Below are 17,117 nucleotides of genomic sequence, written 5' to 3' on the forward strand. Positions count from 1 at the left end.
GGTAAATTTTTTGCAAGCTCAATTGAAACTTTGCTCTTCCACAATTTGATCAACCGTCATTTCCTTCAAAAAAAAAAAAAAAAATTTGATCAACCGTCACAAATCAAAGTAACTAACTCTTTTGGTCTGAAAAAAATAGCTTAATAATTTTGTAGACTATTCAATATTTTTTTAATTCTATTGTTTCTATTATTATATTTCAAAATCAGAGAATTTAAAGAAACGGTCACAGCCATGCTTTGAAATTCAAGTGATAATAAACGAAATTAAGAAAAGAGGACAATTGACATACAACCATTTTATTTATAAAAAAAGGTACTTATAGCATTTCATTAATAATAATGTTCTCAATACAATGAGGAATATTAAAATAAGTAGTGGAACTAACTAGTAATGTGATATCTCTCCTACAAGAACACGAGCTACCGAATTGACTTGTCAGGATAAACTCGACCCTAGAGTTTGTGAACGAAGTGGTAAACAAAGTCCAACACGTCGTAATAAGGTGACCAAATTCCGTGATGTCGATTATATGCGTCGTTTGTAATTTTGGAGTCTACCTAGAAATCAATATGGTCAAACTGTTATCACTCGGCCATTGTAGCGCATGATACAAACCCAATGCTTCTCCTGCTTCAATTGTGTAAACAAGATCAAATAACAAAGTCTGCGCCAAAAGAAATTTTCTCATCCGTCACACAAATTCCTATCCCTGTCCGATTTAAATGATCAGTAAAAGCTGCATCTATGTTGCATTTATACGACCATTGTTTTATTTTTATTTTTGATGGCAAATCTAAGAAATTAGCTTTTAGATTTCGGAAACTGCAAGTCTCAAGCAACTAAAAAATTAAAACTTGAAATTATTTTCAACATCGTTCAATTGAAACATTCTCATTTGTTTTTTCCTAGTTTTCATTTTTGTGCAATCTACACCCTTGCTGCAGGCTCGCCTTGTACCGGCCTGCAACCAACTTCTCTTGGCTTCTTTCTCATCCTACAAACAACTTAGACATTGTTCATAACCATCAATTAAAAATCAGATTAAAAAAGATACAAAAAGGAGGGGTTGGAACAATGTAGAATACTCACAATCTTCATAACCATCAATTAAAAATAAACATTAGAAAGTAAAAATAGACTCTCAAACCCACACCAATACGCTCTCTATTAAAAAAGCATGTGTTAAAAACTAGTTGCTTAATTTTCTTGCAGGATGAGTCTTGAATAATTGTTTTTAATTTCTTTAAGAAGTCTTGTGCAATTGTTAAGTTGATACGTGTTTCCTTCAAAAAAAGAAAATGTTGGTATGTGTTACAAATCAAGTTAAACACACAACCTTTTTTTTTCCATTGGATTGAGAAGTGTGGGTACTTTTTTTAAAATTTACCCTTGATCTCGATTCTCAAGCAACATTTTTATGTGTTACAAAATAGTAATCCACAATCGAGGGGGAGGGATAAACCAAATTTTTGAGAGAGTAAGACCCCGCACATAAGGATTACCGTGCGACCAGCAGGTGCAACACGATAGCTGATTAGGTTATCACGTCTAACAAACTTATTACTTAAATAGTCTACTTAGAATATTGAATGTGATGTGACTCTTAATGAGTTCCAACAAATAAATAGAGGAGATTCAAAGAATCATAACTGTCGTTAACATTCTGCAATCAAAAGAGGTAAACTTTACTATGTTTCAAACATATTATATTGCAAAACTCTAAACCCTTATCCTTTTTATTTTATTTTGTTCCCAAATAAGTAACGCAAATTGTTTAAATGAAACGACAATCCATGTGGATACGATACTCTACTTATCACTTTATTACTCGGTAAATAGGGGTGTTCAAAACCGAACCAATCCAATAGAAAACCTCAAACCGAACCAATCCAAACCAAAACCTCAAAAAACAGCATTTGGTTCGGATGTAATAGGATCATTTTCTTGCTCAACCGCATGGTTTGGTTTGGTTTGTGATTTTCATTTTACCAACCAAACCAAACCGCAACATAAGAAAAATGTTGATTAAACATATCTCACCTAGACCAATACTGATAGAAACTCAATGGAAACCTTATAAAATGATTTTTTTTTTTCTTGTTAGATTCTTTCTTTACTTTTTATTTAAAAATGTATTTATATGCTATTTGAAATTTTAGAGAAAGATTAAAGGAAAATGTTAACTAGTGCCTCTGGGGTATTAGTCAAGGAGATTAATATGGAAACTTTGCATTGGGAAATGATGAAAAGTGGAATGTTTCACTTTAGAAAAGTCAATAAGTTGTTGTCTTTAATAAAAAGTTTCTATTTCTAACTTTCTTAACTAGGGCACTGGTTAACACAACCCAAGATTAAATCTTAGTCTTTTGCATTTCTTACTAAATAGGATTATGTTTTGTGCATGTTTTTAACTTGGTTTATGTGGTTGGAAACATTGTAAAATGAAAATGAAATTGTAATATTTGATGAAATTTAAAACATTGCAGAAAATATGTTGTGTTTAAGCTTTTTAACTTGATTTTAATGTTGGAAACAAAAAATTGTATCGTCTAAAAAAAACCGCACAAACCGATCCGACCCAAACCGCATTGGTTTGGTTTGGTTTGGTTCGGATTTTATTTTTAAAGTCAATCAAACCGAACCAAACCGCAAGCTTTTTTATCTTGCAGTTCGGGTGACTTTTACCCTCAAAACCAAACCAAACCGCGAACACCGCTATTGCTAAACGATTTGATACACTTGCCTAATCCGACCATTAGAGAGATTCCTATCATATTTTTTCACAATCATGCAAAAGGGAATTCTAAGTTTCGAATGCTAAATGAATTGACGTAAAAGCAAGGACCAAAAATGTTGATGGAAAACTTTTAGTTGACTAAAACAAAAAGTTGACTTTTTTACAACTCATCAGCGTTGACTTGATATTTTATTTTTTTTGAAAAGCCTTAATTTTTTTTTTTATTATCTTCCTATTTCTTTGCAGGTGGCGGGAAGGTGCCATTCTTCTATTTATTTTTCTTAAACGGCAAAGACAAATGATAATATAATAATCTATGCACAAGACGTGTCTAGAAGCAAAAAAATATTACAAATTGAAAAGAGAGAAAGCAAGCTACCCAACACTACCAAACAAAAAACAATCTTAAAAAACAAAAACTCTGAAACTACAATCCAACACAACATCTAAAACCAAGTAAAAAAGATTACAAATACAAAACATCCATTCTATTCTGCCACTCTGTGCTGCTGGAAATCTTACATCAACAACACAACACAACACTCTCAAGTAATCCTCTCTCTCTCTCTCTCCTATGTGTTCTCATGAATAATTTTTCATTAATTTTTAGAATTTATTATTACAGTCTCTGCTTAATTGCTTCTTTGATTCATGCCTTGTTTACCTATTTGCTGCATTAGTTGACTTTCTCCACTAAAGGAAGAGTTCTAACCCCACCTGACAGTGTTGTAATTTGGATTGTAATTGGTGGATCAAAAGAATTCGTTAATGCATTTACAATCAACTGAACATTCTTTAAAATAAAAAATCAAATACAATTCATTTAATAATCATCTTTTTAATGGATAGTTATCCATTCATAAAATTATGTTATGAAAATAATTGTGTTCATTACTCCCTCCGTCCCTTAATAAATGACCTAGTTGACAATATGCATTATTGACTTGATATACTTTGACCATACATTTCTACTAATTCACAAAGATAAATAATATCATGTAAGATGTTGTTGGATTCGTCTCGATGAGTATTTTTAAAATATTAAATTTTTATAATTTTTTTTAGTAGAGAATTGAAGATATTAAAGATAAAACATATGCATTGGTATGTGTGTCAGAGTCAACTAGGTCATTTATTTAGGGACGGATGGAGTATGTTAGAAAATAAATTTAATTATTAATAATTTTAATGATATTTGCCCCACTCGATTTCAATCCAACCTCCCTTGGTCCCGACTCTTCCCCGTTCCGCCCTGACTACTCAGGTCCACCCTCGAAGTCGAGCAGAAGTTATTAATTTGATGCAGTCATAATATCTTTATATTAATTCATTGCATGCAAAAAAAAAGTAGAGTATTACATCTACATGGTAATATGTTCATATTAGTTCTTCATCCTATTTTTAGAGTCTGTTTAGGAGGGAGATTTTGGAGGGGAAGGTTAAGTTATATTTTAACATATGTTTGAGTTTTTTAAAAAAAATGAAAGAGTACCATAATATATGATCGTATGAGATAACAATTCAATCAAACTTCTTTAATTTTTAAAACATTTTATAGCTTGCTTAATTTGGAAAAGAAAAATAATTCCTTCCCTCCAAAATTCCCTTCCCCAACAGACACTTAGATTTTTGAAATATTCCTACGTATGTTTGTTTTGCTTAACGATATAGTTTTTACTATAACAAAAGACTTTTGCAACATCATGTCATCATCTTAATTTAGGTACTTGTACTGATAAGTCCGGCTGCTATATAAATCATGGTATACACTCTCAAGAAAGATCATGAGATAGAGGAAGATCTAAAAAAAACTATAGGGGAAACTATTAAAAGATCTAGAGATTAATAATTTGGATAGAGATATGGTTATATGATAGAGCAGTACGGCGTTGTTTGATCCATGTAGCCCGTGGCGGATCTTGAGTAAATTTGTTGGGGGTGCCAAACCACTATGAAATGTATATTAAACAGTTTGGTGTGAGTTTCGAACTCGCGACCATTGGGAGATTTTAGAGACTACCTTTCCATTGCGGCAGCCGAAAACTAACAATAATTAGTACACCTAATATAGTATATATTGAAAACCTAGGGGATGCCATGGTTCCCATGCGTCTATACCAAGGTTATCAAAATCGGGACTTTACTTCAAGTCAAAAGGGAGTAGCAAAATCGAGACTCGTGAAATCGCAATCAAAATCGAAGGATTTTACTCAAGGTTTTTTGTAGAATCAATATAGGATAGCAAAGTCGGGACTCGTAAAATCGCAATCAAAATCGATGATTCTACCAAAATAAAATAATGCTAAATATATGTTATAAATTGCAAAGACAACATAACTTATGCTCTCCTAGGGTTTCCTCCACCTAGGGTTTCTAGCGCCTTCCTTTTTTGGGCTGCCGCCGCATCTTGGGCCGGATTCCTCTTGTGAGAAGTTGATCTACATCTGATCCATGATCTAGATGCTTCTATCCAGACGTTTATATACAGCCAAATAGCACTAGCTTTGCTTCACGATTAAACCCTAGTCTTGTGCTTTCTTCTCCCTCGTTTTCCTGTGTTACTATTCCTGGTCTGTCAGTTTTCTTTCGTTTTCTGTCAGTTCCTGTTAGCCAGTCGTCTTCATGGATCCTGTTAACCTTAACCTTGCTGGCTTGACCTTGTCTGAGGAGGGTTTAACCCTAAACCTAGAGTCCGAACCTGAAACTGCTGCTGTACTTGAACACTGTTTGATTGGTCGTGTCCTTGCTGATCGTGAGATTCAGTTTGCCTATTTCAGCGAGCGCATGTCTCGTGCTTGGAAGCCAGGCAAACGGGTCACGATCACTAAGTCTGTGCCTGACCGTTTTTTGTTCCAATTCCACCATCGAGTCGATGCCGCTCGTGTTCTTGAGGAAGAACCATGGCTTTACGATAATTACCATATTGTCATGGACCGCATCTCCCCTGGTGTCGTACCTAGCTGTGTTCCCTTGAATCACATTGATTTCTGGGTTCAGATTCATGGTCTGCCTTTTGGCTTCATCCAACCGAAAGTAGGTCAGGGAATTGGTAGCTTTTTAGGTACCCTCAAAACCTATGATGATCGCAACACTATCCACAGTTCCTATATGCGTCTCAAAGTTGCTATCGATGTCACTATCCCATTGAAAAGAGAATGGCGTGTTCGTGCTAGTAATGGTTCTTTTGTTACTATTAATTTTAAATATGAGAAACTGGGTGTTTTCTATTACAGGTGTGGCTTGCTCGGACATACGGACAAGGTGTGTCCGGAGCTGTTTGAATTAGAAGCTGATGACGGCATTCGTCATTGGGGAGTCGGCCTGAAGCCCGTCACACAAAGTCTTGGAACTACTGCTACGAATCGCTGGTTACATGACCCCATTCCTGCATCTCTGTCGCACCAAAACCATCCCCAAGGTGCTGTTCCTGCTGGTCGTGCCAAAGCTGCTGCTGGCGTTGGTAATTCTGCATCTTTCAATGACCGCATGCTTGCTTTTCAGTCACAACTTACTGCTATGAAACACGATGTGCTCGCTGCCCACAACTCAATGCTAGCTAAAAAAGGTATCGGTGCAAATTCTGTTTTTCAAGTGCAGCTGTTGCCCTCTTCTTCCACAGGTACTTCAGCGTCTAGCTTGCTGCCAGGCCGCCCTTTGGTGCTTGGTTTACCTGCTGCCCCTTTTCCAAGCGACTCCACTGATGAAACACCCGAGGAAAGTGGTTCGGATTTGAAGAAACGGAAACGTATGCTGGCCCTTCAGAATGGGGAAACATTTGCTGCTGAAGGGGAAATGGGAAATTTTGTAATTGGTTCAAATGTTAGTCATGGGGAGGATATTGATATGAATGTAATTGCTACATCTTTAGGTGATGAACAAATTGTAACGGCAGGCCCTGATGTTCAGGCCTGCCTAGATAAATGAGCCTAGTGGCGTGGAATTGTCGGGGTGTAGGTAGCCCGAGTACAATTCTCGACCTTAAGTACCTAGTCCGGCACTTCAACCCGGATCTTCTTTTCTTAAGTGAGACTCTAGCTCACCGTAATAAAATTGAAGAACTTCGTTTTTTGCTTGGTTACGATGCTTGTTTTCATGTAGACCGCACCGGGAGAGCCGGGGGTTTAGCTTTGTTTTGGAAAAATTCTTTACATTGTCAGCTTGTAAATTTTTCTAATAATCACATTACTGTTGAAATTGTAAACACTTCTCTTGGTACTTGGAGACTTACTGGCTATTATGGCTATCCTAACGGAGGTCGTAGAACAGCCGCTTGGAATTTTCTCCGACAACTGTCTGCTGAATTTTCAGGTCCTTGGTGTATTTTCAGTGATTTTAACGACATCTTGGACGCTAGTGAGAAAAGGGGACACACCACTCGGTCTCCTTGGCTTATAAATGGCTTTCGTCGAGCTGTACTTGATTCAGGTCTATCTGACGTCCCGTTTGAGGGCTATCCGTATACTTGGTTCAAAAGTCTTGGCACCACACGTGCGGTGGAGGAAAGGTTAGATCGTGCACTTGCTAATGATTTATGGTTTACTATGTTTCCAAATGCTTCTGTTGAAACTCTTGTGGCACCAGCTTCCGATCATTATCCTATGCTTGTTATTCTTGCACCTTTACCTCGGTTTCATATGCATAAACGACATTTTCGTTATGAAAATGCGTGGCAACTTGAACCGGGGTTTAAGGAGCTCGTTACTAATTCTTGGCAGGCACATTCGTCAAGCACTCTTATGCCAAAATTATCCTCTTGTGCGGAAGACATGTGCGAGTGGAAGAGAAATCATTGTAACAAGCTAAAGCGAGACATTGAAGATTGTCGTAAAAAATTGCATGACACGCGGCTGCATTCTTCGGGGGAGGATCAAACTCGCATGGTTGAGCTTCGGAAACGTATGCAACGATTGCTATCCCAAGACGATGCCTATTGGCGTCAACGTGCTAAAACTCACTAGTATAAGGATGGTGACAGAAATACAAAGTTTTTTCATGCCTCGGCAACAACTCGGAAGAAGGTAAATCGCATAAACTCTCTTGACGATGACGGTGGTCATAAAGTTACTAATGAACATGGTTTGCAAGAAGTAGCGCGTAATTACTTTGTGAATATTTTTCAACAGAATAGTGATTTTTCTTCTGTTATAGATGTTATAAATCCGTCTATCTCTGCTAATGATAATGACCTTCTTACGGCACCTTTCACTAAGGCCGAATTTCGTGTTGCTATTTTCTCTATGCATCCGGACAAATGTTCCGGCCCTGATGGTTATAGTCCGGGTTTTTACCAACATTTTTGGCATTTATGCAGCGATGACATCTTCAAGGAATGTTGTGGTTGGCTTGACACAGGACAGTTTCCACCTGATTTAAATATTACTAACATTGCACTTATTCCTAAAGGTTCTTCGCAGGTTAGCATGAAGGATTGGCGGCCAATAGCACTTTGCAATGTTTTATATAAAATTATTTCTAAAGTGTTAGCAAACAGGTTGAAGCATGTGTTGTCTAAGTGCATTTCTGATAACCAGTCTGCTTTCGTCCCCGGTCGCTCCATTCTAGATAATGCTATGGTAGCAATTGAAGTTCTCCATTTCATGAAAACCAAGACACGTGGGGAAGATAGGCACGTTGCTCTAAAACTTGATATAAGCAAAGCCTATGATCGCATGGATTGGAATTACCTGATGGCTGTCTTTAATAAAATGGGTTTTCATAATCGCTGGATTCACTGGATGCGTATGTGTGTAGAGTCTGTCGATTACACTGTGCTTGTTAATGGTGAGCAGGTTGGTCCTATTATTCCAGGACGCGGTCTCCGTCAAGGGGATCCTCTGTCCCCCTATTTGTTTATTATCTGTGCAGAGGGCTTATCCGCGCTAATCACCGATGCCGAGCGCCGTAGTGTACTTACGGGAACCAAGGTTTGTCGTCAGGCACCTTCTGTTTCCCATCTTTTGTTTGCTGACAATTGTTTTCTATTTTTCAAGGCTACGGAGGAGCATGCACATGTTATGAAAAATATTTTATCCACTTATGAGTTAGCTTCGGGCCAGGCGATTAGTTTGCCAAAATCAGAGATCTACTGCAGTCGCAATGTCCCTAGCGATCTCAAAACGACCATAACAGACATTCTTGGCGTTCAAGTTGTTTTAGGTACAGGTAAATACCTTGGCCTACCTTCTATGATAGGCCGAGACCGCAAAGCTACTTTTGCGTATATTAAGGATCGTGTCTGGAACAAAATTCATTCCTAGAGTGGCAAGTGTCTTTCGAAAGCGGGTCGTGAGGTAATGATAAAATCAATCTTACAGTCTATTCCCACTTATGTAATGAGCATTTTTCAGCTTCCTAGTACTTTAATTGACTCCATCGAGAAGATGATGAACTCCTTCTGGTGGGGTCATGGAAAAACGGCTCAACGCGGGATACATTGGATGAAGTGGGAGAAGCTGTCGGCACCAAAGATTCATGGAGGAATGGGTTTTAAGGACCTATCTGCTTTTAACTTGGCTATGTTGGGGAAACAGGGATGGAAATTTATTACTGAACCCGACTCTCTGGTTGCTCGTATTTTCAAAGCCCGTTATTTCCCGTCTGGTTCCTATCTCACGGCTAATGTTGGCCATAATCCGAGTTATGTCTGGCGTAGTATCATGCGGGCTAGATTTATTGTGTGTGGGGGAGCACGATGGAGTATAGGGTCAGGTGCTACCATTCCCATTCTCAACGAACCTTGGTTGCCTAACGGGGAATTTATTAGTAGTGATCTTCCAGGTGCACATTTTGTTCATAATTTTACTATTAATAGTCTGATGAATTTACATGACAAGAGTTGGAATGAACAGGTAGTTCGAGATGTCTTTAGTGCGGATATTGCAGATAAAATACTTTCTACGCCACTTATTTCTCAAGTAGAGGAAGATAGACTTATCTGGAAAGCAGAAAGGCATGGACGTTACTCCGTGCGTAGTGCTTACAGATTGTGTGTCACAGATTTAATTGACTCTTCCTATTTATGGAGGCCGGGGTATTGGTCTGGTATTTGGAATCTTAAAGTTCCACCGAAGGTTAAGAATTTAATTTGGCGTATGTGTCGTGGATGTCTACCCACCCGTGCACGTCTGTTGGATAAAGGCGTCGTTTGTCCTACTAACTGTTCTAGTTGTGACTCTACTTATGAGGACCTTTTACATGTTTTTTTCGATTGTCCTTTTGTTGTACAGGTGTGGAACCGGGCAGGTCTTTGGAGCTCTGTGCATCACGCCCTCACGCATACCAATTCAGTTACGGATGCTATTTTCTCTCTTTTGGAGACGTTGTCAGCTGAGTTATCTCAACGTCTGTCAACGGTCATTTGGAGTCTATGGAAACATCGTAATCTTCGAGCTTGGGAAGATGTTACAGAAACAAGTGCGATGGTTGTCGAGCTAGCTCGAAATATGGTTACGAATTGGCAATTGGCGAATTCTCCGGATGTTCTTGCATCCACTTCGTCTCCTCAGCATGCCATGCCTACGCATATGGGGGCTTCCTCCTCACATCATCACAATCAAGTCTTGTGGCAGCCCCCCACTTCAGGTAGATATAAATGCAATATTGACGCAGCGTTCTCATCTCATCACAATCGCACAGGTATTGGTATTTGTATTCGCGACTCAGAGGGTGGTTTTGTTCTGGCTAAGACCAATACTTACCCTTGTATAGTCTCGGTGGATGTTGGAGAAGCGCTAGGGTTGCACTCTGCTATGCAGTGGTTGGGTGCAATGCAGTTTGATAATGTGGACTTTGTGTCTGATTCCAAAGTAACAGTTGATGCCTTCCTCTCTACACGGAACGACCTATCTGAATTTGGTTCTATTATTTCTTCTTGTCGTTCTTTGTACCGTAATTTATTTTCCAACTCTAGGGTGGAGTTTGTTAGGCGACAAGCTAACGCGGTGGCTCATGCTCTTGCACGAGAGGCCACGTCTTTAGCTAGTCCCGCTGTCTATTATGATATACCCAATTGTATTGAGACTATTATGATCAATGAAATGCTATAAGCATCTTTCCTTCAAAAAAAAAATGTTATAAATTGCATATAGTCATAAATGACTAAAGTTCGAAGTCCACAAAATACATATACATAAATGACTCAAAGCCTAGATGCAATTATTCTTTAGTAGTCATAATAATGCTAACTAACCTAGAAAAAATACTTAAAGGCAAATCCTAAATGCATGACAATGATGCATTGAAGGAAAGGATGATAGATTGAAGGAAGGAGGCAATCTAGTTAGGTTTAGACGTTCTTTTTGAACTAGATGAAAAATGAACAATCCCGTGTAACTATTGAGGAAGTGTGGGGGAAGTGAAAGAATGAAAAATTTTGGCCTTTTGAGTATTTATAGAACCGGGTCATGGATTCAAATCGGGTCAATTTACGAACCGGATCAAAAATTGATCCTTATCAAAAAAATGAACAAAATCCTGTGATTTTGAACGGATTTCACGATTTTGTGCGATTTTTATAGGATTTTGCCTGTTTTTAGGACTTTGCTAAGATCTGCCACTGCATGTAGCCGACCCCACTTAGTGGGATAAAGCTTGGTTGTTGGTTTATTGGTATATACTCTAGTTTCACTCTATTCTTTTGATTGCACAAGACAAAATTCAAAATTGCATTGGATTGGAAATGCATGAATTTTGATCTTACTTTCAAATTAATATATAAATAGACTTTTATGGAAGCAATTGCCAGAAGTGACATGCACCATATCTTCTTTTGATTTTAAATGCAATTAATATGCAACTTATGCCTTGAAGTTTCATTGCTTGCTATAACATTCATAATGAAACCAAATCCCTAAAACCATCTTTCTCTCTTTCTGTTTTACCTCGTTGCCACTGCTACTCTGCTACCTTTAGTATATTCTTGCATTTCTAAAGCATATTTCCTATGTTTTCTTTGCATGTAGAAATAAAATGAAAACTGCTACCTATTATTGATGCTTTTCTTAATATCTTTTTTTTTTTTTTAAAAAATTATCAGATGTTTTGTTAACTAATTTTTATTTGGGTGGATGGATTAATGATTGGATCATGGATAGTGGATTAATGGATGTAATTGTCACCCCTAGTTTTGATTACTGATTTTTGTGCTAGATTTTTCTTGATGACAGTCTTCATGCATTCTGGTTTTGTGCTTATATAGGGCTTGTTATGATTTCTTGATTTCCAACTTTGCTTGCTGTTTGTGCTAGCTAAATAGACTGCCGCCATGTAGTGAATCATTGATCACCATGTTGATAGTTGTTCAGATATTGTATATAACAGACTCGCCTCATGTTATAATATTAAAATTTGTGTTGAATCCATTTTAATATTATATATGAAGTTTTTGATTGTGTTCAATTGGCTAAATTGTTTAATTGAGTGAAAGCAACTAGAGAAATCATTCATATACTTTTTGCATTTTCTTTTCGATCACAAACATTAATAACATTTTATTTTTCTTTCTTATCAGTGATATTACTCCATTTCATTTATTATTTTTATATAATGTAGAGGAGTGGGAGAAATATAAGTCGCAAATGGTTTTGATATAGAAACGGGTGATTATTCTGCGTTTTTTGCAATGAGGATATTCGATAATTCTTATTATAAAATGAAAATTTTACATGTTTGATAAAAAATAATTCCTGTTCCATTCAATTCACTTGACTAAGGAAACTCAAACATATTGCAGAGAACCTCACAGGCTTGCGTATCACATTCAGATCTTGAGACCCTTCATTTGTGCTCAATATCATGGCAGAGCTGATTGCGGGGGCATTTCTTTCGTCTGTCTTTCAAGTGACTATTCAGAGGTTGGCTTCAAGAGATTTCAGAGGCTGCTTTCGTAAAGGGTTGGTGGAAGAACTTGAAATCACACTTAATTCTATAAATCAATTGTTGGATGATGCAGAAACAAAGCAGTACCAAAACACATATGTGAAGAACTGGCTTCATAAACTAAAACATGAGGTATATGAAGTTGAGCAACTATTGGATATTATTGCTACCAATGCACAAAGAAAGGGAAAGACGCAACACTTCCTTTCAGGTTTTACTAATCGATTTGAATCTAGGATCAAAGATTTGTTAGACACGCTAAAATTGCTTGCTCATCAAAAGGATGTGCTGGGATTGAACCAAAGAGCCTGTACTAGTGAAGGTGCGGTTAGATTGAAATCCTCAAAAAGATTGCCAACTGCGTCTTTGGTGGATGAATCTTGCATATATGGTAGAGATGATGATAAAAATAAAATAATCAATTATTTGCTTTTAGACAATGATGGTGGCAACCATGTGAGCGTAATAAGTATTGTGGGTCTAGGTGGGATGGGTAAGACCACCCTTGCTCGACTTGTCTACAATGACCACAAGATAGAGAAGCAATTTGAACTTAAAGCTTGGGTCCATGTTTCAGAATCTTTTGATGTTGTTGGACTCACCAAAACAATTCTCAGGTCATTTCATTCCTCATCTGACGGTGAAGACTTGGATCCACTCAAATGTCAACTACAACAGATATTAACAGGCAAAAAGTTTTTGCTTGTTCTAGATGATATCTGGAATGGGAATGAGGAATTTTGGGAGCAGTTACTACTTCCATTTAATCATGGATCTTCAGGAAGTAAGATTATTGTGACAACACGTGACAAGCATGTTGCATTAGTCATGAAATCTGAGCAGCAACTTCATTTAAAGCAATTGGAGGAGAAAGATTGTTGGAGTTTATTTGTGAAACATGCTTTTCAAGGAAAGAATGTGTTTGAATATCCAAATCTTGAATCGATTGGAAAGAAGATTGTAGAAAAGTGTGGAGGGTTGCCTTTAGCTGTGAAAACATTGGGGAATCTCTTGCAAAGAAAATTTTCTCAAGGTGAATGGTCTAACATATTGGAGACTGATATGTGGCATTTATCGAAGGGTGACGATGAAATTAACCCAGTATTGAGATTGAGTTACCATAATCTCCCTTCCAATCTCAAGCGTTGTTTTGCCTATTGTTCAATTTTTCCCAAGGGTTATGAATTTGAAAAAGATGAATTGATCAAGCTTTGGATGGCAGAAGGTTTGTTGAAGTGTTGCAAAAGAGACAAAAGTGAAGAAGAGCTGGGTAATGAGTTCTTCGATGATCTGGAGTCCATTTCATTTTTCCAGCAATCGATAAATCCACTGTATAGTCGTACCATACTGGTAATGCATGATCTTGTTAATGATTTGGCAAAATCAGAATCTCGAGAATTTTGCTTACAAATTGAGGGTGATAGGCTGCAAGATATATCTGAAAGGACACGTCATATTTGGTGTGGCTCTCTTGATTTGAAAGATGGTGCAAGAATATTAAGGCACATTTATAAGATTAAGGGATTACGCGGTCTACTGGTAGAAGCACAAGGCTATTATGACGAATGCTTGAAGATAAGCAACAATGTTCAACATGAAATTTTTTCAAAACTAAAATACTTACGGATGTTATCATTTTGTGATTGTGATCTCACAGAGCTGTCAGATGAGATATGCAATTTAAAGCTTTTGCGCTATCTAGATCTGACTCGCACAGAGATTAAAAGGTTGCCTGATTCCATTTGTAAGTTGTATAATTTACAAACACTAATATTGGAAGAATGTTCTGAATTGACCAAGCTCCCTTCATATTTTTACAAACTTGCCAATTTACGCCATCTTAATCTAAAAGGCACTGATATTAAGAAGATGCCAAAGCAGATCAGGAAGCTGAATGATCTTCAAACCTTGACTGATTTTGTTGTGGGAGTGCAGAGTGGATCTGATATTAAGGAGTTGGATAATCTCAATCATCTTCGAGGGAAACTTTGTATTTCAGGTTTGGAAAATGTAATTGATCCAGCGGATGCTGCAGAAGTCAATTTGAAAGATAAAAAACATCTAGAAGAATTAAGTATGGAATATAGTATCATATTCAACTACATTGGAAGAGAAGTGGATGTCTTGGATGCTCTTCAACCAAATAGCAACTTGAAGAGGCTCACCATCACATACTACAATGGCAGTAGCTTTCCAAATTGGTTAATGGGTTTTCTTTTACCCAACTTAGTATCTCTTAAACTACACCAGTGTAGATTATGTTCCATGTTGCCGCCACTTGGGCAGCTCCCCTATCTCAAGGAGCTTTCTATTTCATATTGTTATGGTATAGAAATCATTGGCAAAGAGTTTTACGGCAATAGTTCAACAATTATTCCGTTCAGGTCCCTTGAAGTTTTGGAATTTGCATGGATGAACAATTGGGAGGAATGGTTTTGTATTGAAGGGTTTCCTTTGCTTAAAAAGCTTTCTATAAGATATTGTCACAGATTGAAAAGGGCCCTGCCTCGACACCTTCCTTCTTTACAAAAACTGGAGATCAGTGATTGCAAGAAGTTGGAGGCTTCAATTCCCAAGGCTGATAATATCGAAGAGTTATATCTAGATGAATGTGATAGCATTTTGGTAAATGAATTGCCATCCAGCTTGAAAACGTTTGTCCTTCGTAGAAATTGGTACACCGAGTTCTCCTTAGAAGAAATTTTATTCAACAATATCTTTCTTGAAATGTTGGTCTTGGATGTTAGTCGCTTCATTGAGTGTCCTTCTTTAGATTTGCGTTGCTATTCTCTTCGGACACTTTCTTTAAGTGGCTGGCACTCCTCCTCCTTGCCTTTTACCCCACACTTGTTCACCAATCTTCATTATCTAGAGTTGTCCGATTGTCCACAGCTGGAATCATTTCCAAGGGGAGGTTTGCCTTCCAACTTGAGCAAACTTGTAATACAAAATTGCCCAAAATTAATTGGTTCAAGAGAGGATTGGGGTTTGTTCCAACTTAACTCTCTGAAATCATTTAGAGTTGTTGATGACTTTAAAAATGTGGAATCCTTCCCAGAGGAGAGTTTGCTGCCACCAACTCTTCACACTCTTTGTTTGTATAATTGTTCAAAGCTAAGAATAATGAACTACAAGGGACTTCTCCACCTCAAATCTCTCCAATCTCTAAATATTTTGTCTTGTCCTTGTCTTGAGAGCTTGCCAGAGGAGGGTCTACCAATCTCCCTTTCTACTTTGGCCATTAATAGATGTTCATTGCTTAAGGAGAAGTATCAAAAGAAGGAAGGAGAACGTTGGCATACAATTCGTCACATCCCTTCAATAAAGATTGACTATATTGAGCAGCAGGGATGAGATGTTACTATAGGCAAGTGCACCACACCATCTTTTTATATTCGGCCAAACATTAGCCAATTTTCTTCTATGGAAAAAAAATATTATTGTATGAAATTCTATATTTCTTGATGTTTAACATATGTTCACGAAAGCATTTCTGACATCTTTCTTACAGGTGACCAGAAACCATACTTTTGTTGTCATCGTCTCTCGTGGAAACCCGAAGGCCCCACATTTGATTTAGTAAGTGTGAAGTTCTTTCATAAGCCATATGTCCTACATCAATTCAAAAGTATGTGTAAATAAAACAATGAGTTTCAGCTATTTTCTTGTTAGATGATAAGATTGGGCTTATGCTATTAGGCCCTTTAGGTTTCTAAGTTAGTCTAGTCCATTAGGTGTAACCTAGCCTTCAAAAAGGGATACAATTTGTACAAGTATTTCATACAGAGTTTCTTGATATGGACTTGGGAATTATAGGGTGCTCAAGTCTGACATGAGTAGAATTGAATGTTCTGTGTAGTATAGAAGTGGATTGATTCGTGTTTTTAATAGTATTTAAGTGTACCAATGTAGGGAAAAGTCAAGCTCTCGAACCTTGGTAGGGAAACCAATGTACTGTCACATTCCGCTCGAATCCTTTTCTTCTCGCTATTTTTCTCTCATGTTGCTGTAATCAGTCTTTATTCAGTTATAAAAATCCTGTTTCAGTTTTAATTCTTATCAATTAAAACCAGTTTCAATTCTTATTAAGTAACAACATGCTGCTGCGTACATCAAGTGTCTTGACAGAAATTATACAAAAGAGATTTAATTTTCTTGCCTTTAATTGTTTCTAAACCAATCTTGATATTTATTGGCAATAGAACTTAGGTGATACGCTTGTGCGAGCAAAGACTGATTTGGAAATTTCCTCACTTTCTAAATCGTACCGAGTATTAGAAGGTTGTGACTTATGAGGGCTTCTTTCAAATATAGTTGTATTAATAGCTCTTTATAATGCTCATTATGAAGTATATTTTACTTTGAAAAATGTAGCTGGATGACATATAATAATTAAAACCAATGAGACAAATCTCTATCATGAACTGAAGGAAGCTAGGGCGTCGACCCTGCACATTGAAAAGAGATACAAACCAAGAGCAGTGACATCTAAAACACTTAT

General features: G+C 37.2%; 1 protein-coding gene across 1 annotated transcript; it reads left to right on the forward strand.

Annotated features, from left to right (window-relative positions):
* The first annotated feature begins 3,088 nt into the window (after positions 1-3,088).
* Positions 3,089-16,669, forward strand: LOC11424690 (putative disease resistance protein At3g14460). Its single transcript, XM_003599025.4, has 3 exons — positions 3,089-3,289; positions 12,471-15,983; positions 16,128-16,669. Exon 2 carries the CDS (start codon positions 12,533-12,535, stop codon positions 15,968-15,970), a length of 3,438 nt encoding a protein of 1,145 aa, XP_003599073.1. The 5' UTR covers positions 3,089-3,289; positions 12,471-12,532; the 3' UTR covers positions 15,971-15,983; positions 16,128-16,669.
* Positions 16,670-17,117: the final 448 nt, after the last annotated feature.

Source organism: Medicago truncatula, chromosome 3 (assembly GCF_003473485.1).
Source record: "Medicago truncatula cultivar Jemalong A17 chromosome 3, MtrunA17r5.0-ANR, whole genome shotgun sequence".
In the NCBI taxonomy this organism is placed as follows: Eukaryota; Viridiplantae; Streptophyta; class Magnoliopsida; order Fabales; family Fabaceae; genus Medicago; species Medicago truncatula.

Excerpts from the sequence above, each read along its gene's own strand:
- LOC11424690 (XM_003599025.4), top strand. The coding sequence starts at position 12,533 with ATGGCAGAGCTGATTGCGGGGGCATTTCTTTCGTCTGTCTTTCAAGTG.